Here is a 24,038-nt window from a genome sequence, read left to right as displayed (position 1 = left end):
TCCATAACCCCTCATATTTACCCTGCTAGTCCCCCTGACACTAAGGGGCAATTTAGCATGGCCAATCGCCCTAACTCACCCATCTTTGGACTGCGGGAGGAAAATAGAGCACCCGGAGGAAACCCACGCAGAAATGGGGAGAATGTGCACACTCCACACAGACAGTGACCCAAGGCTGAAACGGTGAGGCAGTAGGGCTAACCAGTGAGTTACTGTGCCACCCTGGTCACCTTGCTAATATCGCTTCCCATTAACTCCTAACTGAGTTAATCCAGGATCTCAGTCATTTGAGGCAAGATCCTTTTCTTTATTGCTTTTCCCTGCTGTTGTAGTAACTTCAAAGCTTTTCCACTGAGATAACAAGGCAGCACAGGGTAATTTGTGTGTCTGCTTCTTTGTAATAAGTACGTGTAGTGTCACTTTCCAATGATCGATGTTCATCAGGCTCACCGACTTAACTGTGGTGTGATGTGTAATTTCTTAGTGACTATTGACACCTGAAGCAAGTTACTTAAAGACATATAATTAAAAGTATAAGAAATACACAAACTTAAACTAATACAGCGACTACTACAGAACATAGAAAATCTACACACAAAAGTGATTGGTGTGCTAAAGTTCAGGAAGCAATATACACATTAAAAATACCATTTCCTATTGATATGTTCATAAGAATTAATATGTTCATAAATAAAGTCACAGAAAATACATCACAACAACACGTTGCAACTGTACCGGGTACTGGTGAGGCCGCAGCTGGAGTACTGTGCAGTTTTGGTCGCCGCATTTACGCAAGGATATTTTGGCCTTGGAGGGAGTGCAGAGGAGGTTTACTAGGCTGATACCGGAGTTGAGGGGGTTGAACTATGAGGAGAGGCTGAATAAACTAGGCTTGTACTCGTTAGAGTTTAGAAGAATGAGGGGAGATCTCATTGAGACATATAAGATGATGAATGGGATGGATAGGATAGAGGCTCTTCCCGCTCAGAAAGGACAGTAGGACTAGAGGGCACAGCCTCAAGATAAAGGGGGGGCGGTTTAGAACGGAGTTGAGGAGGAACTTCTTCACTCAAAGGGTGGTGAATCTCTGGAATTCTCTGCCCGTTGAAGTGGTGGAGGCTGCCTCGCTAAATATGTTTAAGACGCGGGTTGATAGGTTTTTGATAGGCATGGGGATTAAGGGTTATGGGGAGAGGGTGGGAAGGTGGAACTGAGACACGACAGATCAGCCATGATCTTATTGAATGGCGGGGCAGGCTCGAAGGGCTAGATGGCCTACTCCTGCTCCTATTTCTTATGTTCTTAACTTAGTGACTATCAGAAGTTGATGTGAAGTTTGATTTAAGATTTCTATCTAAATCCTTACCTTCTGATATCCTGTAAAAGGAGTGTATCCATATTGTATATCAGATATCAATAGCATATCAGAGTCACCACAGTCAGTACAGGATAGAAATTCAGAACAGGCTATTCTAGTTCTTTCCTCTCTCATTCCCCAAAAGCTGTAAATCTCCATCCCACACACTCTCCCTCCATTCTCACTCTGCTGGATCTAATTGTATAAGTGTATAAGATTATGAAGGGGATAGATAGAATAAACAGTGGTAAGCTTTTTCCAATGTTAGAGACGCACAGTACGAGGGGCCACGGGCTTAGGGTGGGGGGGGAGAGGTATAACACAGATATTAGAGGGAGATTTTTCACACAGAGGGTAGTGGGGGTATGGAATGCTCTGCCAAGTAAGGTGGTGGAGGCAGGCACACTGGAGTTGTTTAAGAGTAACTTAGACAGGGACATGAGTGGATTGGAGATGGGAGGATATAGGAGATTGTTTTAAATAAGGTTCAGTAGCATTGGGATGTCCCTGGTAATGTATAAGGATGAGGAATTATACTAATGCTTTTCTCTTTTAATCCACAGGTTTTAAGTCGGTCCGCCTTGTTGTCCAACGAGGGGCATACACACAATGGGTCTGCTCGAGGGTTGTTTCGAGAATAGCCTAGTACTTCATGTCGTTAGTGTACGCTTAAACTGGACCAGATGCTGGGCTACACGACAGCTCAGTGACTATCACTGTTTGCTGTGCAGATACATGGATTTGGGCCGGTGTCTGTGGGAGTTTGCGCATTACCAGGATGTTGCCTGGTATGGTGGGAAGGTCTTATGAGGAAAGGCTGAGGGACTTGAGGTTATTTTCGTTACAGAGAAGAAGGTTAAGAGGTGACCTTATTGAGGCAGACAAGATGATCAGAGGATTGGATAGGGTGGACAGTGAGAGCCTTTTTCCTCGGATGGTGACGGCTAACATGAGGGGACATAGCTTTAAATTGAGGGGTGATAATTATAGGATAGATGTCAGAGGTAGGTTCTTTACTCAGAGGGTAGTAAGGGCGTGGAATGCCCTGCCTGCAGCAGTTGTGGACTCAGCAACTTTAAGGGTGTTCAAATGGTCAGTGGATCGGCATATGGATAACATTGGAATAGTTTAGGTTAGAGGGTCATTAGATTGGTTCCACTGGTCAGCGCAACATCGAGGGCCGAAGGGCCTGTACTGCGCTGTAATGTTCTATGTTCTGTGTCATGGTATTGAGTATAAAAGCAAACAGGTTATATTGGAGCTGCACAAAACTATGGTTAGGCCACATCTAGACTATTGTTTGCAGTTCTGGTCACCTCACTTTCAGAAGGATCTGATGCACTGGAGAGGGGGTGCAGAGGGGATTCACCAGGATGTTGCCTGGGAGCTATGAAAAGAGGCTGAAGTTGTTTTCTTTAGAGCAGAGAAGGCTTGGAACGGACCAGATTGAGGTGTATAAAATTATGAGGGATTGGCAGCAACTGTTCCCCTTAGATGAAGGGTCAATAAAGAGGGGGCATAAATTTTAAGGTGAGGGGCAGAGGAGTAAGATAGGATTTGGGGAGAATGTTTTTTCCCCAGTGGGTGGTGGGAGTCTGGAATGCATTGCCTGGGAGAGTAGTAGCAGCGGGGAACCTCACAATCTTTAAAAAATGTAAATGAGCACTAAATGTCAAAACATTCAAGGCCACGGTCCAACTGCGGGAAAGTGGGATAAGTGCAGATCGAGTCGGTAATTCTCGATGGGCTGTATTGTATTGTATGATTCCATAATCTAGCGAGTAATTCAAAATAGTGAGAGCTTCTTTAAATCTATAAACAGGAAGAGGGAGGCTAAAGTGAACATGAGACTGGAGAACCAGGAAATAGCAGAGGAGTTAAATAAATACTTTCCAGTAGCCTTTAGGTGGCAGACACAAATAGCTTTCCAAACATAGTTAATCAAGGGGCAAAAGGAAATAAATACAAAACACTATGACTGGAAAAAAAGTATTAGGGAAACTAATCGGACTATTGGATCCCTAAATCAGCAAAACAGTCAGGAGAGTTGGTGCAGACAATAAAGACCACCCTCAGAAAGAAGCCATAGGCACGTGGAGGTTCTGACTTGGTACAAAGAGTCTGAATGCCCTTGTATCAAAGTTTGTGTTGAGAATCGGAACAAAGAGTCAGTTGGAAGGTGGAGATTCCACGGAGGAAGAGGGAGAAGAGAAGCAATCAGTATTATAAGATTAATGAGCGAACGTCGTTTAGGACATGAATCATACATTTGATTTCTAGATTTTTAAAATCATTTGAATGGGTTGAGTGGAATAAGTTCTCGATATTAGAAACATTTAATTATCTCAAGAGGGATTTCATGAGAAAACTTTAACACTAACCATTGTAATTATTTATGGAGTTGCTGGTGTTTCTGCAGGCTGGATGAATCACTCCTTCCCACAGTGTTCATTTTTCTTTCAAATACCCTTCTAATTTAATCTTGTTAAATATTGTTGTGGTTTTCATCAATGTCAACTCCAGAAGGCTGTAGGGTGTCTCATGGGAAAAGGAGGAGCTGTTTGTGTTGGGCTTCCCCAGAACACCGCATAGGGCGAGGGCAGTAATTGGTGGGGAATTCTAATGACAAGCCACTGGAAGGTCAGGGTCATACTTATAAATGGGGCAGAGGTGTTCTACAAAGAGGGCAGTGCAGTGGAGAAAGTTGAAAGTGTGGCCAAATTCTGAACTATTCAAAAACAGGCAAAGTCTCTGTTCAAAGGATGTAAGAAAATTTATTTAAAAACATAAAGTCAACAGGACATACAAACATAGATGTACGGCCATTAAAGGGTTAAACAGCTCAGATTCAGAACTGGAAACCTCTCCGAAAGATCTCCGAGGCACTCAACCAAACTACAGAATGATTATAATTTTTCTTATCTATAAATTACGTCTCTCATTAGTTTAGAATCAATGTAACAGTTACACATCAATACATTTTCTGTCAGATACCTCAGCCAACTGCAAATCTGCTGCTCAGCATAATGGTACTTAACTGGCCCACTTAATTTGGACTTAACTCCCGTCTTGGCTAAAACTTACTTCCTGGTATCCAAGCGACCACAGATAGAAGCCAAAAATGAATCTTCCTATAGGTTCAGACATGTAGCCCTGAGCTCCGATTTGTATCTATTTTTGTCTGGACAATGAGAGCCACCTATTCATAAACTTCTGATCTTGACCATCATTCCTTGCAGTACTGGCTGAAGCAAATATATTAAACTACGTTTAATACAAAGAACAAAGAACAACACAGCACAGGCAACAGGCCCTTCGGCCCAACAAGCCCGCACCGCCATTTTAACATTGTGAGAGCCCTCTTCTACCTATGACCTTTGTCTACGCCTATTGGACTCCACAATAAAGGAATTATAACCAGATTGAGGGACGCCTAATTTGTTAACACCAATCAGCCTAAGAGCACGTCTTTGGGGTGTGGGAGGAAACCGGAGCACCCGGAGAAAACCCACGCAAGCACGGGGAGAATGCGCAAACTCCCACAGACACTGACCCAAATCCATGCATCTGCACAGCAAACAGTGATAGTCACTGAGCTGTCGTGTTGCCCATCAGTTGGTCCAGTTTAAGCGTAATACTTTGATATGTACACTTCAAAATCATGTTTACTTGCTTTAATATCGTTTCTGCATTCATACATGAGCAAATTATCCATATTAACTTGTTATAAAGAATTATTTAACTGCTTCCTCGCTATCTGTCTGTGAATCTTACTAACCGATTTGAAATTCCCTTCTCCAGTGAAGAGGGTTTTTCTCGGAAGCTAGGTATTGCGCTAATACAAAGTTTCATGAAAGACAATATACTGGTTAAAGACTTTCTTTATTGGCCAACTCACACCAGGAGAAAGGAAGCTGGACAGTCTAACTCCTTTCTAAAGTTACACAACATAGGCCGTATGGTTACACTCTCCCGAAAGCACATTTCACCCGCCAACTCTGTCATCCTAACTCAATGCTTCATACACGTCATTTATCTCGGTCAATAACATCCTACCTGCGGGCAGAAGAGAAAATCATTGGTCTGCAGAATGTTGCTGCCCGCTGTTATTTTTGCAACTTTCACTTGTGGGTGTGTAAGGTTCAAAGGTTGCTTTCTCACTGTCTGCTGAGCAATCCCTTATCAGTAAAAAAATGAGTAAAATCTATTCTTTCCAGTGTCTGGGAAGCGTGTACTTCCATAACTATGTGCTCTGTGGCTTCATTGTTCTGAAAGGATGTGGCCTGTCTCACTCAACTTTTATCCCATTATGCCTCAGGGCAGTCTGCAGTTCAGCCAAGGTGTACATTTTAATACAAAACATTCAAGAGTACATGTTAACTCTGAAATATGTGCTTAAATTCTCTAACAGTGGTTATATGTGTCCCTATGCAAGCAGTCCCTTTGTATAAGATAGATATAAGGCACACTATGATCTTTATTCTAAGTTAGTCCCCCCTGTTCTAGTAATCTTTATTGGTTTTATTCCCAGGGTATTCTGAACGCCTCTAACACCATAAATCATGAATTAGAAACTAATTCTTTCTGTTGAAAGGGTTAACTTTTCTACAGAAACTGAAGGGTTGCAGAAAAAAAAACTTGGCACACAATTATGTCACTTTACATAATTTTTAAAAACTTCTCTAAGAACAAAACACACTTGATTTTAGACGTCTTTTTTTTGTTATATTCCTCAACCTAATTATTTTAATTTGATCAGTTTTTGTTAGGGATGGATAATTCCAGTTCTTTATAAACTGGTTCACTCATTTTGTTAATTCTACATGGGCTCGGAGAATCAGAACCCAGATTTTAGCATCCTTTTCCCTCTTTCTCCTTTTGCCATCACTCCCTCTGTTTTGCGGGAGGGTCGTGGGGATTCCAATCAGATCTCATCATTTTATCATAAAAGTAAAATACTGCAGATGCTGGAATCTGAAACAAAAACAGAAAATACTGGAAAAGCTCGACAGGTCTGAGTGTCTGTGGACAGAGAATAGAGCCAATGTTCCCAGTCTAGATGACCCTACATCAAAAGATCTGACAAAGGGTCACCCAGATTCAAAACACTGGCTCTAGTCTCTAATCATTTTATCAATAGGTTTCTTGTTCTTAGTTTCCAAATGATCGGTAAGAGACCTGTCTGTCCCCACTCGAGCTCTGATTTTTCACTGGCCGTGCTTGGGTAGGATTATAACCATTAGAATCTACTCTCAGAGATCCATTTTTCAGTCCAGTGATACTTGGGGAATATCGTCACTGCGCCGACTATTGGGTCACAAATCCCTTTGTTCTTATCACAAAATTATGATAAAATAATTTAAACAATGCCTGAGAAGCTTCTTAACTTCACCAACTACCTAGCACCATTTGTTTATTGGTCAGATTCCCCCTTTTTACAGATTCCCAGCCACTGAACACCAGCCGGTCCTGGAATGAGTTTAATTCTAACTCATTCTGAGTAAATATTCTCACCGGGTCCTCTGTCAGTTCCCTGCTAAGCAGCTTTAATGGTCCCTGATTGCAGAAACTGAGCAGTCACAGGAATGTGGTCAAGATCGTCCAGTCCCATAACGCCTCACATTCAATCTACACTCCTTCAATTATAACAGAATATGTGGCTGTGTGTAGCTGCCTCGGCCACGGTCAACCCCAACACTGCCTTCCTGAACTGCTACAGTGCCTGAGGTGTAGGTACACCCACAGTGCTGTTAGGGAGGGATTTCCAGCTACACATTCCAGACTTTCACCAGACTGTAGGTGGATTCCAGATTGATATATTCCATTCAACCAAGGTGAGTTATTCCAATTCCTTTATTGTCCAGGACAATATATTCACAATATCTTTAAAACAGGAATTAAACATTCCCATTTGATTTCAGGAATTAACATATTCTGTTAGTTTGTTCATTATTGTCGGTGTCAGGCTGGGGTTGGAGCAAAGGAGGTTGAGGGGAGATTTGATCGAGGTGGACAAGATTCTGACAGGTTTAGATAAGGTGGACAAAGAAAAGCTGTTCCCATTAGCTGATGGGACAAGGACGAGGGAGACACAGATTTAAGGTTTTGGGTCAGAGATGCAGGGGGGGAGTGAGGAAGAATATTTTGATGCAGCGAATGGTAATGAGCTGGAACGCGCTGCCTATGAGGGGGGAGGAAGTGGAGACAATAAACAATTACAAAGGAAATTGGATGGACATCTGGGGGGTTTCAAACAGAAATGCTGACTAAATATCTCTGACCTTCCTCACACCCTGTCACTCTGTGATCTTTGTGAAATTTGAAACCAGGTATTCGCAACAAGACTCAAACAGCATCAGCCCACTGGAGACAAAGTCATGAGACTGTCCAGTCCAGCAGAAAGAAACCCTCCGACCCTCCCCACTGACCAACCGTGAGAATGAACAAAATGCAGTCCTGGATGTAACTGAGAGCAGAAACAATAACAGCAGAATCCAACCCCTGGAATCACTCGTGGACTTGTTGGTGTCTCAGCAGCTGGGACGAAAGACTGAATCCCTTCCCACACTCAGAGAAGGCAAACAGCCTCTCCCCAGTGTGAACTCGTTGGTGTCCCCGCAGGGTGGATAACTGAGCGAATCCCTTCCCACACTGAGAGCAGGTGAACGGTCTCTCCCCAGTGTGAATTCGCTGGTGTTGCTGCAGATGAGATGATCGAGTGAATCCCTGTCCACAATGAGAGCAGGTGAACGGTCTGTCCCCAGTGTGGACTCGCTGGTGTGTCCGCAGGTCAGATGATCGAGTGAATCCCTTCCCACACTGACAGCAGGTGAATGGCCTCACCCCAGCGTGAACTTGCTGGTGTGTCCGCAGGTAGGATGACTGAGTGAATCCCTTCCCACACTGAGGGCAGATGAATGGCCTCTCCCTAATATGAACTCGCTGGTGTGTCAGCAGGTGAGATGACTGAGTGAATCCCTTCCCACACTGAGGGCAGATGAATGGCCCTGTGTGAACCCGTTCATGTGCCCGCAGGTGGGATGACTGAGTAAATCCCTTGCCGCACTGACAGCAGGAGAATGGCCTCTCCCCAGTGTGAACTCGCTGGTGTCTCTGCAGGTGGGATGACCAAGTGAATCCCTTCCCACACTGAGCGCAGATGAACGGTCTCTCCCCGGTGTGGCTGCGCCGATGAGCTTCCAGCATAGATGGGACTCTGTATCCCTTCCCACAGTCCGCACATTTCCATGGTTTGTCCATGGTACAGGTGTCTTTGCCTCTCTCTCGGGTGGACAATCAGTTGAAGCCTCGTCCACACACAGAACACGAACACAGTCTCTTCCCGCTGTGAATGGGGTGATATTTATTCAGGCTGTGGAACTGGTTGAAGCTCTTCAGTCAGTGCACTGGAACACTCTCACTCGAGTGTGGCCGTGTGTTTTCCAGTCACACTGATATTCAAAATCTTTTCAAATTGACAAACTGGACAATCACTTCTCCTTCGAGATTCAAAGGCCGATGATACTCAGGTCCAAAGCAATATGACTCTGTCAGATCCAGAGATTTCAACCTGTGATTCTTCTTTCAATATCCTGTGAAGGTGGGGGTTTACAAAAGTCATTAGTCAGTTTTGGACAGAAATTCAGAACAGACAGTTCTAGTTTCTGTGGAACATTCTTTCCTCTCTCAATCCCTACAAGCTGTAAATTTCCAGCCCACACACTCTCCCTCCATTCTCACTCTGCTGTATCTAACATTCACCCTCCCAATTCTCCTGATTGACTGCTTCCTGTCCTGGAGTGGAGATGCCAGCATTGGACTGGGGTAAACACAGTAAGAAGTCTCACAACAGGTTAAACTCCAACAGGTTTATTTGGCAGTACTAGCTTTCGGAGCATTCATCAGGTGAGTGAGGAGTTCTGATCACAATCAGGGAATATACAGACACAAACTCAATTTACAAGATAATGCTTTGAATGCGAGTCTTTGCAGGTAATCAAGACTTAAAGGTACAGACAATATGAGTAGAGAGGCGGCCAAGACCAGGGTAAAGAGATCTGATTTCTTAAATCTTTGTAGTACACGGTACATAGTCTTGCGACTTGGCCAATGTTGTCTACCTGATACGCTGCAGGAAAGGATGAGGCATGGTACATTGGGGAGACCATGCAGACGCTATGACAATGGATGAATGAACACCGCTCGATAATCAGCAGGTAGGAGTGTTCCCTTCCAGTCGGGGAACACTTCAGTAGTCATGGGCATTCAGCCTCTGATCTTGGGGTAAGCGTTCTCCAAGGCAGCCTTCACAACACACAACAGCGCAGAGTCACTGAGCAGAGACTGATAGCCAAGTTCCACGCACATGAGGATGGTCTCAAGTGGGATCTTGGTTTCATGTCGCACTGTCACCCCCATGACTTGTGTGGGCTTGCAAAACTTCACTGACTGTCCCATCTGGGGACAATACACATCTCTTTAACCTGTGCTTAACGCTCTCTCCGCTCACATTGTCTGCACCTTTAAGACTTGAATACCTGTAAAGATTCACATTCCAACCTTTATCTTGTAAACTGAGTTGGTCTCTATATATGCCCTGTTTGTGAACACAACTCCTCACTTGCCTGAAGGAGGAGCCTGAGATTCTGAAAAACCTGTGTGCCAAATAAACCTGTTGGACTTTAACAGACTTCTTCCTGTCCTGAACAGAGAAATTGTAAGAAATAGGAGCTACAGGTGGCCATTCAGCCCATCAAACTGCCTCAACCATTCATTCAGAATTGGCCGGTCTACCTCAGCACCATTTCCCACACTATCCCCCAGAAATTGCTCAATGCCTTCAACATCTCAAAACTTATCAATCTCTCTCTTGAAAATTTTTGGTGAGGGCGCAGAATTCCAAAACACATCCTTGAGTGAGGAAATCCCTTAACTTCCTCTCCATTTTCCTACCTGTTCCCCATGATGCTTGACTCCTTTATCAATCAGTCTAACTCATCCTGGAATATATTCAATGACCCTCAGCCTCCACTGATCCGTGTGGGAGAGAAACGCAAAGATTAATGGCTCTAATAGGCAAGAGAATGAATGACTGGAAATATATAACGTAGCTACAGTACAGTATTAGTCTGTCTGAAGCTTAATCTTCATTCAGAGGAACAGCTTTGCTGGGCAGACAATAGAGGAAGCTCCAGGCCGCCATTGACACAAGGCCCGGACTCTGATTGACCGGAAGACCACTGACACAAGGCCCGCACTATGATTGGCTGGAGGACCAGCACCCATCTGGTCCTCCACGCGGTCCCATTGGTCAACCTCCCGCATGTAGACAATGAGGAGGCGGGCCCGAACCCACGTGATGCGTGGGCGGGGCTTTGGCCGCCAGCCGCGCTGAGCTGGGGTCCAATCCGCAGTGTTCTGCTTCTGTAACCAGTGATATTGCTGCCAATGGGAGGCTGTGTGCTGGGAACGCCCCCTCTGAGTCATTGTGAAGGCACAATGGAGCCCGGACTGAATCAGCCAATAGCAATCACTCTGCTCCGCGGTGACGTCTCCGGGAGCCCCGCCCCCACCCATTGTTCCCCAGTCTGTACATTCCACACATTGTTAGTCCATTCATAGAGACAGAGATCTGTCTGGCAGCCTGCATGGAGATTCTCAGCTCTCTGTGTCCAGGATAAGACAGTCAGGAGTCTCACAACACCAGGGTAAAGTCCAACAGGTTTATTTGATAGTACACTCAGTCCAGGATAGGAAGCAGTGAGCATGGATCTGTCAATCAGCACTTTGATAAGGGAGGGAAAATTAGAGTAGGAGAGAAAGCTAGCACTAACTATGAAACCAATAGATATTTGAAAAAAAAGTTAACAAATGGAGCACTGGCCATAGAGCAATACAGCACAGAAACAGGCCCTTCAGCCCAACCGGTCCATGCCAACCATGGTGCCCTCCCAGCTAGTCCCAATGCCCATGTTTGGCCCATATCCCTCTAATCACGTCCCATGTGAAGTGAAGTTTATTTATTAGTCACAAATATGCTTACATTCACACTACAATGAAGTTACTGTGAACATACCCTAGTCACCACAATCTGTTTGGGTACACTGAAGAAGAATTGAGCATGGCTAATTCACCTAAGCTGTCCATCTTCAGACTGTGGGAGGAAAGTGGAGCACCCGGAGGAAACCCACGCAGACACGGGGAGAACATGCAAACTCCGCACAGACACTGACCAAGCCGGAATCGAACCCCAGCCCCCGGCACCGTGAGGGAGCAGTGCTAACCACTGTGCCACCTTCCGGTGAGTAGAAATCTACGTAATTATCCAAATGCTTTTTCAATGTTGCTTTTAAATGTGCCTCAGCCACTTTCTCTGGCAGCTCATTCCATGTACACACCACCATCTGTATGAAGAGGTTGCCCCTCAGGTTCCTTTTAAATCTTTCCCCTTTCACCTTAAACCTATGCCCTCTAGTTTTCAATTCCTCTTCCCAGGGAAAAAGACTGTGTGTGTGTGTTCATCCTATCTGAGCCCCTCATAATTTTATACACCTCTATAAGGTCACCCCCTCCTTCTCCAAGGAGTAAAACCCGAGCCTGGCCAACTGCTCCCTATAACTTCGACCTGGCAACATCCTCATAAATCTTCTCTGCACTCTTTCCAGTTTATCAATGTCCTTCCTATAACACGGTGACCAGAGCTGTATACAAAACTCAGCTGCAAATTTCGTGGCTCGGGCTCAGATCCTCCCTCTGCAACTGGATCCTAGACTTCCTGACCCACAGACCGCAGTCAGTAAGGACAGGCAACAACACTTCCTCCACGATCATCCTCAACACTGGTGCTCCACAAGGCTGGGTCCTCAGCCTGTTACTATAGTCCTTATACAATTATGATTGTGTGGCCAAATTCCCCTCCAACTTCAAGTTTCGTGATGACACCACTGTTGTGGTGACGAGTACAGGAAAGAGATGGGGAACCTGGTGAACTGGTGCAACATCAATAATCTCTCCCTCAACATCATCAAAATGAGAGAGATACTCATCAACTTCAGGAAGCGTAGTAGAGAAAATGCCCCTATCAAAGGGGACAAAGTAGTAATGGTCAAGAGCTTAAAGTTTTCAGGTGTCCAGATCATCAACAACCTGTCCTGGTTCCTCCATGCGGATGGTAGCTTACGAAAGCCCACCAACGCCTCTACTTTCCCAGGAGAGGAAGGGAAATTTGGCATGTCATTACGACTCTGATCAACATGCACCATAGAAAGCATTCATTCTGATTGTATCACAGCTTGGTATGGCTTCTGCTCTGTCCAAGACTGCAAGGAAATAAAAAGGGTCGTGAACGAACCAGCTTCCCATCCATTGACACTGTCTATACTTCCTGCTACCTCGGAAAAGCAGCTGGCATAATCAAGGACCCCACTTTCCTGGATATTCCCTCTTCCAGCTTCTTCCATCAGGACAAAGATACAAAAATCTGAGGTCACGTACCAACCAACTCAAAAGCAGCTTCTTCCCTGCTGCCAAACTAATAGTGTTGTGGTCAGCCTTTGGATCAACTCACTGGGGTCTTTCTCTACACCCTAGCTACAACCGTAACACTACATTCTGCCCTCTCTCCTTTCCTTCTCTACATATGGTGTACTTTATCTGTATAGTGTGCAAGAATCAATATGTTTCACTGTGTACTAATATATGTAACAATAATAAATCAAATCACCAATGACTTACACAACTGTAACATAATGTCCCAGTTCCTATACATGTGCCCTGACTAATGATGACCAGTGTGTTAAACGCCTTCTTCACCACTTTCAATGCACTGTGTACTTATAATCCTCGGTCCTTCTATTCCTCAACACTCTCCAGAGCCCTACCATTCACTGTGTAAATCCTACCTGGGTTTGACTTTCCAAAATGCAACACCTTACACTTATCTGTATTGAAATCCATTTGCCAATCCTGGGCCCACTTCCCCAGTTGATCAAGAAACCCTTCTAATGTTTGTTAACTTTCTTTGTTATCAACGGTAACTCCTAATTTAGTGTCATCCGCAAACTTACTAACCATTCACATCCAAATCAGTTATATAAATAATGAATAACAAGGGACCCAACACCAACCCCTGAGACACACCTCGGCCTCCAGTTCGAGGAACAACCTTCGACCATTACTCTCTACTTCCTACTATCGAGCCAATTTCAAATCCGTTTGCTAGCTCTCCCTGGATCCCATGCGACCGAACCTTCCAGACGAGCTTGCCACGCAGGGACTTGTCAAAGGCATTGCTAAAGTCCACATAATTAACAAAGGTTGGTGGTGTTGTGGATGGTCTGGAGGGATGTCAGAAGTTGCAGTGTGACATAGATAGGATGCAAGACTGGGTGGAGAAGTGGCAGATGGACTTCAACGCAGATAAATGTGTAGTGGTCCATTTTGGCAGAACCAATGGGATGAAGGAGTACAATATCAAGGGTAGGAGTCTTAGCAGTGTTGAAGAGCAGAAGGATCTTGGGGTCCGGGTCCATAGGACTCTTAAATCGGTCTCGCAGGTGGAGGATGTGGTCAAGGAGGCGTATGGTGTACTGGCCTTCATTAATCGAGGGATTGAGTTTAGGAGTCGGGAGGTAATGCTGCAACTTTATAAGACCCTTGTCAGACCCCACTTGGAGTACTGTGCGCAGTTCTGGTTGCCTCACTGCAGGAAGGACGTGGAAGCTATTGAGAGGATGCAGAGGAGATTTACAAGGATGTTGCCTGGATTGGGAGGCATGCCTTGTGAAGATAGGTTGAGGGAGCTGGGACTCTTCTCCCTGGAGAGACGAAGGATGAGAGGTGACCTGATAGAGGTTTATAAGATGTTGAGAGGTATAGATAGGGTGGATTCTCGGAGGCTATTTCCCAGGGCTGAAATGGTCACTACGAGAGGACACAGGTTTAAGGTGCTGGGAAGCAAGTACAGAGGAGATGTCAGGGGTAAGTTTTTCACTCAGAGGGTGGTGAGTGAGTGGAATCGGCTGCCATCGGTGGTGGTAGAGGCAAACTCGCTGGGGTCTTTTAAAAGACTTCTGGACGAGTATATGGGATCTAATGGGATTGGGAGTTACAGATAGTTCTATGGCTTGGTAGGTATGGATGTGATCGGCGCAACTTGTGGGCCAAAGGGCCTGTTTGTGCTGTAGTGTCCTATCTAATGCCCTACCCTCATCCATCCTCTTGGTTACCTCTTTGAAAAGCTCTAAATGATTTGTCAGACATGACTTCCCATGCACAAAGCCCAGCTGACTATCCCTAATCAGATCCTGACTATCCAAATGTTGGGAATTTCTATCCCTCAGAATCCTGACCAGTAACTTACCCACCACTGATGTCAGGCTCAGCAGCTTCTCTTTGCTACCCTTCTTAAACAACGGAACAACACTAGCCACACTCTTGTCTTCTGGAACTTTGCCAATGGAAAGAGATGAAGCAAATATCTCTGCGAGGACCTCTGTAATTTCTTCCCTAACTTCCCATAAGATCCAAGGATGCACTTGATCAGGTCCAGGAAATGTATCCACCTTAATGTACTTTAAGGATGCAGATACTTCCTCCCTAGTAACACGTGTGTAGCCCAAGACATCCCTACTTGTTTCCCTTATTTCTTTAGCATATAATGTTCTCCTCAGTAAACACCGAGGGAAAATATTCATTACAAATCTCATGCATCTGGTGTGGCTTCACACACAGATGGCCTTGCTGATTTTTCAGGGGACTATTCTCTCTTTAGCCACCCTTTTACTCTTAATGTAGAACATAGAACATTCCAGCGCTTCGGCCCTCGATGTTGTGCCGACCAGTGGAACCAATCTAATGACCCTCTAATCTAAACTATTCCAATGTTATCCATATGCCTATCCACTGACCATTTGAACGCCCTTAAAGTTGGCGAGTCCACAACTGCTGCAGGCAGGGCATTCCACACCCTTACTACCCTCTGAGTAAAGAACCTACCTCTGACATCCGTCCTATAATTACCACCCCTCAATTTAAAGCTATGTCCCCTCGTGTTAGCCATCACCATCCGAGGTAAAAGGCTCTCACTGTCCACCCTATCCAATCCTCTGATCATCTTGAAAGAAATGGTTCTGAAAGAAATGGCAGAGGTGATAGTGGATGCCTTGGTGATTATTTTCCAAACATCGCTGGATTCCGGGGAAGTGCCGGAAGATTGGAAAACGGCTAATAAGAACATAAGAAAAAGGAGCAGGAGTAGGCCATCTAGCCCTTCGAGCCTGCCCCGCCATTCAATAAGATCATGGCTGATCTGTCGTGTCTCAGTTCCACATTCCCGCCCTCTCCCCATAACCCTTAATCCCCTCGCTTATCAAAAACCCATCAACCCGCATCTTAAAAATATTTAGCGAGGTAGCCTCCACCACTTCAACGGGCAGAGAATTCCAGAGATTCACCACCCTTTGAGTGAAGAAGTTCCTCCTCAACTCCATTCTAAACCGCCCCCCCTTTATCTTGAGGCTGTGCCCCCTAGTCCTACTGTCCTTTCTGAGCGGGAAGAGTCTCTCCACCTCTATCCTATCCATCCCATTCATCATCTTATACGTCTCAATGAGATCTCCCCTCATTCTTCTAAACTCTAACGAGTACAAGCCTAGTTTATTCAGCCTCTCCTCATAGTTCAACCCCCTCAACTCTGGTATCAGCCTAGTAAACCTCCTCTGCACTCCCTCCAAGGTCAAAATATCCTTGTGTAAGTGCGGCGACCAAAACTGCACACAGTACTCCAGCTGTGGCCTCACCAATGCCCTATACAGCCGCAGCAAGACCTCCCTACTTTTATATTCAATCCCCCTCGCTATGAAGGCCAGCATCCCATTCGCCTTCCTGACCACCTGCTGCACCTGCAGGCTGGGTTTTTGCGGCTCATGCACAAGGACCCCGAGGTCCCTCTGCACCGTCGCCTGCTGCAGTTTTTCGCCATGTAAGTAATAGTCCTTCCTACCATTCTTCCTACCAAAGTGGACCACCTCGCACTTGCCAACATTAAATTCCATTTGCCATTTCCTGGCCCATTCGCCCTGCCTATCTAGATCCTTCTGCAGACTCTCCACACCCTCCGCGCAATTTGCCGTTCCCCCAATCTTGGTGTCATCAGCAAATTTCGACACCATACACTCGGTTCCCTCCTCCAGATCCTCCATGGTGAATAGCTGAGGCCCCAGCACCGACCCCTGGGGCACTCCACTAGTCACCAACCGCCAATCCGAATAGCACCCATTGACCCCCACTCTCTGCCTCCTATTGTTGAGGGGCTGGATGGCCTACTCCTGCTCCTATTTCTTACGTTATGTTATCTTGTATGCCTCAATTAGGTCACCTCTTAACCTTCTTCTCTCCAATGAAAATAACCTCAAGTCCCTCAGCCTTTCCTCATAAGACCTTCCCACCATACCAGGCGACATCCTGGTAAACCTCCTCTGCACCCTTTCCAATGCCTCCACATCTTTCTTATAATGCGGCGACCAGAACTGTACGCAATACTCCAAGTGCGGCCGCACCAGAGTTTTGTACAGTTGTAACATGACCTCACGGCTCCGAAATTCAATCCCTCTACCAATAAAAGCTAACACACCGTACACCTTCTTAACAACCTTATCAACCTGGGTGCCAACTTTCAGGGAGCTATGCACATATACCCCGAGATCTCTGCTCGTCAACACTACTAAGAGTCCTTCCATTAGCCCTATATTTTGTACTCCTGTTATTCTTACCAAAGTGAATCACCTCACACTTTTCCGCATTAAACTCCATTTACCGCCTCTCATTAGCTATAAAACTTCTTGGGATTTTCTTTAACCTTACCTGTCAGATCCCTCTTTTTGCCCTCCTGATTTCCCTTGCATTTTTTATAGTCAGAGTGAATCTCTTGTCCCTGACTGCCAAAATCCAATGTCTGCTTCCTTTTTTTCAGCCTGACCACAGCCTCAATGTCCCTTGTCAGCCAGGGATCCCTAAATTTACCATTCTTTCCCTTTATTCTAACAGGAATATACTGGTCCTGGACTCTTGATATCACACTTTGAAAAGCCTCCCATTTGTCAGTCATTCCTTCCCCTTTTAAAGAGGCTCACCTCATCAACATCCGCTAGATCCTGCTTAATGCCCACAAAATTGGACCTGCTTCAGTTTAGGATTTTAACCAGTGGATCCGTCCTATCCTTTTCCAATACCTATTTTACATAGAACATAGAACACTACAGCACAAACAGGTCCTTCGGCCCACAAGTTGCACCGATCACATCCATACCTACCAGACCTATCTATAACTCCCAATCCCATTAAATCCCATATACTCATCCAGAAGTCTCTTAAAAGACCCCAGCGAGTTCGCCTCCACCACCACCGACGGCAGCCGATTCCACTCACTCACCGCCCTCTGAGTGAAAAACTTACCCCTAACATCACTTGACAGAGGTTGAGAGGCGACCTGATAGAGGTTTATAAAATGTTGAGAGGTATAGATAGGGTGGATTCTCGGAGGCTATTTCCCAGGGCTGAAATGGTCGCTACGAGAGGACACAGATTTAAGGTGCTGGGGAGCAGGTACAGAGGAGATGTCAGGGGTAAGTTTTTCACTCAGAGGGTGGTGAGTGAGTGGAATCGGCGGTGGTGGTGGAGGCAAACTCGCTGGGGTCTTTTAAAAGACTTCTGGACGAGTACATGGGATTTAATGGGATTGGGAGTTACAGATAGTTCTATGGCTTGGTAGGTAGGGATACGATCAGCGCAACTTGTGGGCCGAAGGGCCTATTTGTGCTGTAGTGTTCTATGTCCTATCTCCTCTGTACCTGCTCCCCAGCACCTTAAACCTGTGTCCTCTCGTAGCGACAATTTCAGCCCTGGGAAACAGCCTGAGAATCCACCCTATCTATTCCTCTCAACATCTTATAAACCTCTATCAGGTCACCTCTCAACCTTCGTCTCTCCAGGGAGAAGAGACCGAGCTCCCTGAACCTATCTTCATAAGGTATGCCTCCCAATCCAGGTAACATCCTTGTAAATCTCCTCTGCACCCTCTCAATAGCTTCCACATCCTTCTTGTAGTGAGGCGACCAGAACTGCACACAGTACTCCAAGTGCGGTCTGACAAGGGTCTTATAAAGTTGCAGCATCTTATAATTTTAAAACTAATAGTGTAATGGTCAGTGGACACAAGGTCCTCGCCGACTGACACTTCATTCACTTGCCCTACCTCATTTCTTCAGAGTCTATACAGACTGAGTCCAAGAATTAGTAATGAAAAATAAGGTGCTGGCAGATAGAACATAGAACATAGAACACTACAGCACAAACAGGCCCTTCGGCCCACGAGTTGCGCCGATCACATCAACACCTACCAACCTACAGACCTATCTATAACCCTCAATCTCATTAAACCCCATATACTCATCCAGAAGTCTTTTAAAAGACCCCAGCGAGTTCGCCTCCACCACCACTGACGGCAGCCGATTCCATTCACTCACCACCCTCTGAGTGAAAAACTTACCCCTAACATCACTTCTGTACTTCCCTCCTTGCACCGTAAATCTGTGTCCTCTCGTAGCAACCATTTCAACCTGGGGAAATAGCCTCTGAGAGTCCACCCTATCTATTCCTCTCAACATTTTGTAAACTTCTATCAGGTCGCCTCTCAACCTTCGTCTCTCCAGGGAAAAGAGTCCCAGCTCCCTCAACCTAACTTCATAAGGCATGCCTCCCAGTCCAGGCAACATCCTTGTAAATCTCCTCTGTACCCTCTCAATAGCTTCTACATCTTTCCTATAGTGAGGCGACCAGAACTGCGCACAATACTCTAAATGAGGCCTGACAAGGGTCTTATAAAGTTGCAGCATTACCTCCCGACTCCTAAACTCAATCCCTCGATTAATGAAGGCCAGTACACCATACGCCTTCTTGACCACCTCCTCCACCTGCGAGGCCGATTTAAGAGTCCTGTGGACCCGGACCCCAAGATCCTTCTGCTCTTCAACACTACTCAGACTTCTGCCCTTGATAGTGTACTCGTTCATCCCGTTGGTTCTGCCAAAATGGACGACTACACATTTATCCGCGTTGAAGTCCATCTGCCACTTCTCCGCCCAGTCCTGCATCCTATTTATGTCCTGCTGCAACTTTTTCCATCCTTCCAGACCATCCACAACACCACCGACCTTAGTGTCATCAGCGAACTTACTTACCCATCCCTCCACTTCCTCATCCAGGTCATTTATGAAAATGACAAACAACAAGGGTCCCAGAACAGATCCCTGGGGCACTCCGCTGGTGACTGACCTCCATTCAGAAAAAGCCCCATCCACAACCACTCTCTGCCTTCTGCAGGCAAGCCAATTCTGGATCCACAAGGCCAAAGGCCCTTGGATCCCATGCCCTCTCACCTTCTCAAGAAGTCTTGCATGGGGGACCTTATCAAACGCCTTGCTGAAGTCCATGTACACTACGTCCACGGCACTTCCTTCGTCAATGTGTTCAGTCACATTATTGAAGAACTCAACTAGGCTTGTAAGGCACGACCTACCCTTGACAAATCCATGCTGAGTATTCCTGATCATGTCAAACCTCTCCAAATGTTCGTAAATCTTGTCCCTCAGAAGCCTCTCCATCAGCTTACCAACCACTGAGGTCAGACTCACCGGTCGGTAATTTCCCGGGCTATCTCTGTTCCCTTTCTTGAAAATAGGAACTACATCCGCAATCCTCCGGAACCTCTCCCGTCTCCATTGACGACGCAAAGATCATCGCCAGGGGCTCTGCAATCTCTTCCCTCGCCTCCCACAGTATCCTGGGGTACATCCCATCTGGTCCAGGCGACTTATCTACCTTGATAGAATTCAAAAGTTCTAACACCAAGATTGGGGGAAAGGCAAATTGTGCGGAGGGTGTGGAGAGTCTGCAGAAGGATCTAGATAGGCTGGGCGAATGGGCCAGGAAATGGCAAATGGAATTTAATGTTGGCAAGTGTGAGGTGGTCCACTTTGGTAGGAAGAATGGTAGGAAGGACTATTACTTACGTGGTGAAAAACTGCAGCAGGCGACGGTGCAGAGGGACCTCGGGGTCCTTGTGCATGAGTCGCAAAAACCCAGCCTGCAGGTGCAGCAGGTGGTCAGGAAGGCGAATGGGATGCTGGCCTTCATAGCGAGGGGGATTGAATATAAAAGTAGGGAGGTCTTGCTGCAGCTGTATAGGGCATTGGTGAGGCCGCAGCTGGAGTACTGTGTGCAGTTTTGGGCGCCGCACCTGCGCAAGGATATTTTGGCCTTGGAGGGAGTGCAGAGGAGGTTTACTAGGCTGATACCGGAGTTGAGGGGGTTGAGCTATGAGGAGAGGCTGAATAAACTAGGCTTGTACTCGTTAGAGTTTAGAAGAATGAGGGGAGATCTCATTGAGACGTATAAGATGATGAATGGGATGGATAGGATAGAGGTGGAAAGACTCTTCCCGCTCAAAAAAGACAGTAGGACTAGGGGGCACAGCCTCAAGATAAAGGGGGGGCAGTTCGGAACGGAGTTGAGGAGGAACTTCTTCACTCAAAGGGTGGTGAATCTCTGGAATTCTCTGCCCGTTGAAGTGGTGGAGGCTGCCTCGCTAAATATTTTTAAGAAGCGGGTTGATGGGTTTTTGATAAGAGAGGGGATTAAGGGTTATGGGGAGAGGGCGGGAAAGTGGAACTGAGCCACGACAGATCAGCCATGATCTTATTGAATGGCGGGGCAGGCTCGAAGGGCCAGATGGCCTACTCCTGCTCCTATTTCTTATGTTCTTATGTTCTTATGTTCTTATCCTCCTCCTTAATATCCACATACTCAATCTTTTCCATCTGCTGCAAATCCATAACAAAATCTCCCAGATCAGCTTCCACTGTGAATACTGAGGCGAAGTACTCGTTAAGCACCTCTGCCATTTCTTCTGGTTCCACACAAACCTTTCCCCCCTCACCTTTTATAGGTCCTATCCCTTCTCTTCTTATCCTTTTACCTTTCACATATTTATAGAAGGCCTTGGGATTCTCCTTAATCTTACCCGCCAAGGTCTTCTCATGACCCCTCCTGGCTCTTCTAATTTCCCTTTTAAGTTCCTTCCTACAGTCCTTATACTCCTCAAGATCTTTAACATCTCCTAATTCCCTGAACCTCTTATACACCTTCCCTTTCCTCCTGACTAGGTTCAACACAGCCTTTGTGCACCACGGTTCCCGCGACCTACCAAAACCCCCTTGTCTCATCGGAACGTTGTCATTCAGAGCTCCAGACACACATTCCTTGAATATCCGCCACCTTCCTTCGGTACTTTTCCCTAAGAACGCCTCCTTCCAGTTTATTTGTCCAAGTATCTTCCTGACTTCTTCGTATCTCCCCTTACCCCAGACAAACACCTTCCTAGCCTGCCTGATCCTATCTCGTTCCAATGCAATTGTGAAGGAGATAGAATTATGGTCACCATTTCCAAGATGCTCTCCTACCGAAAGATCCATCACCTGCCCTGGTTCATTCGCCAGTACCAGGTCAAGTACAGCCTCTCCCCTCGTAGGCTTATCCACATACTGTGTCAGGAAACCTTCCTGAACACACCTAACAAACTCCTCCCCATCCAAACCCCTTACCCTAGGGATATTCCAGTCGATGTTTGGGAAATTGAAGTCTCCCATCACGACAACTCTGTTATTAAAACATCTCTCCAGAATCTGTTTCCCTATTTGCACTTCAACTTCCCTGTCACTATTGGGCGGCCTATAGAATACACCCAGCAAAGTTTTCGACCCTTTGCTGTTTGTAACTTCCACCCACAGAGATTCTGTAGACAGTCCCTCCACAACATCCTCTTTCTCTGCAGCCATGACACTGTCCCTGATCAACAGTGCCACTCCACCACCCCTTCTGCCACCCTCCCTGTCCTTCCTGAAGCCTGGCACCTGAAGTACCCAGTCCTGTCCCCGAGACATCCAAGTCTCCGTAATGGCCACTACATCACAATCCCAAACAGCAATCCACGCCTTAAGCTCATCTACCTTATTCACTACACTCCTTGCATTAAAATATATACACTTCAGCCCCTCAGTCTGGGCATTTCCCATCTCCACCGCCTGTCTAACCTCCCTCCCATACTGCCTGCGGTCCTCCCCTACCTGGGAGCGAACCTCCTCCGTCCCAGTCTCCCCATCACAGTTCCCTCCCCCCATCCTTTCTAGTTTAAAGTCCCCCCGGTAGCCTTAGCCAGTCTTCCCAGATGAATTGAGCAAGTGTTTTGCCTCAGTCTTCACAATAGAGAATACAGGTAACAACTCAGAAACAGCTTAAATCACAAAACACAAGTGTGGGACGCACTCTGAAAAATCACAATTCCCCAGGAAGTGGTACTCAGCAAACTGCTGGAGCTACAGCTGATGAGTCCTCAGGTTCTGCTGGACTTCATTCTCAACTGAAGTGGTGAGTGAGATAGTTGTTTCATTTTTTTTAAATTCCCCATCAGGAATTGGATAAAGGGGAGTCTTTACTTAGATTTCCAGAAGGTATTTGATAAGGTGTCACATCAAAGATTATTGCAGCAAATAAAAAAGTTCATTCTGCAGGGATAACATATCAGCGTGGATAGAAGATTGTGTCCTGTTAGCTAGTCACTGGGCATAAATGGGTAATTTTCTGGATTATGAGAAGTTTTTTGGGGTCGGACAGAGAGAGGACATGTCCCTGGCTCATGTCCAACCCTTGTTGCTCCCTGAGATGCCTTGCTTTTATCTTGTGGCTTGTTATCTTCTTGTGTCCTGGGCTTTTTCCTTCTGATATATTATTATCTGTATTAGTTTTTTCTTGTGTGCGGGGGGTACCACACTGGCAGAAGAGAAGGATGTGGGGGGGGGGGGGGGGGGGCAGCAAAGGAAAACAGGGTCTGCTTCTATCATATTTTAGGTGCTTGTGGGGAGGTGGTTGTTGAGGTACTGTGTGTTAGGAGGAGGGGGCTGCTAGGTTGGATGTTTACATGTTTCTGGAGGCTGGCTAGATGTCCAAGTGGTGTATATGTTGGAGAATTGTTTTCTGGGGGTTTCTTAGCTAGGGAGGCTTTGTCTCTGTTGCTGAGTCAGATTTTGTTTATTAGGAGAGGGGTTGGGGGTGGGCTACTGAGGAGGCAGTAGATGGACTTCTAGGGGTGGGGGGGAAGCAAGAGGTCAGGCCGTAGGCAAAAAGGTCCTGGAGGGTTTCCGGAGAGGAATATTGGTGAAGGTTGTTGGTTGAAGGATGGTTTGTTGTCCTCCCCTGTCTTGGTGCTTTTCTCCTGTGTGCCTGTTAGGGTGAGAGGGCTCCCAGAGCTGGTGGAAAGGGGTGACTTTTTATTCTTTGAGAGTGTTTTATGTTGTGGTGGGCAAGATGTCACGGTGTGGATTTGGGTAACGTGATTGTTGTGGGGGAACTAGTTGGCAGAGCAAGTTGGTGTCAGGACTTTCCTGTTTTTTCGGGTGGTTTATGGGTTTGTTATGGTCTTTTTCTGGCAGTGTAAAAATTACTTCATAGACAATTTATCTGTTTATTTCTTTATTAAGTAATTAATTAATGTCCCCAGTGGCCTTACATTAGCAATGCAATGAAGTTACTGTGGAAGGGTACACCAAGGGGGAATTCAGTATGACCAATT

General features: G+C 46.0%; 1 protein-coding gene across 1 annotated transcript in view; it reads right to left on the bottom strand.

Moving 5' to 3' along the window:
* Positions 1 to 4,111: 4,111 nt before the first annotated feature.
* The window catches only part of LOC145354778 (uncharacterized), a 29,488-nt gene continuing 9,561 nt past the window's right edge, over positions 4,112 to 24,038 (bottom strand). Inside the window, exon 2 of the mRNA XM_080206255.1 lies at positions 4,112 to 8,638. Coding sequence (XP_080062381.1) covers positions 7,865 to 8,638 — 774 coding nt within the window. The 3' untranslated portion in view covers positions 4,112 to 7,864. The remainder of the gene's footprint in view (positions 8,639 to 24,038) is intronic.

This window comes from Carcharhinus amblyrhynchos, chromosome 18 (genome assembly GCF_965287045.1).
Source record: "Carcharhinus amblyrhynchos chromosome 18, sCarAmb.v2.hapA, whole genome shotgun sequence".
NCBI lineage: Eukaryota > Metazoa > Chordata > Chondrichthyes > Carcharhiniformes > Carcharhinidae > Carcharhinus > Carcharhinus amblyrhynchos.
The sequence above is the reverse complement of the archived record's forward strand: the minus strand, read 5'-3'. Positions and strand labels throughout refer to the sequence as shown.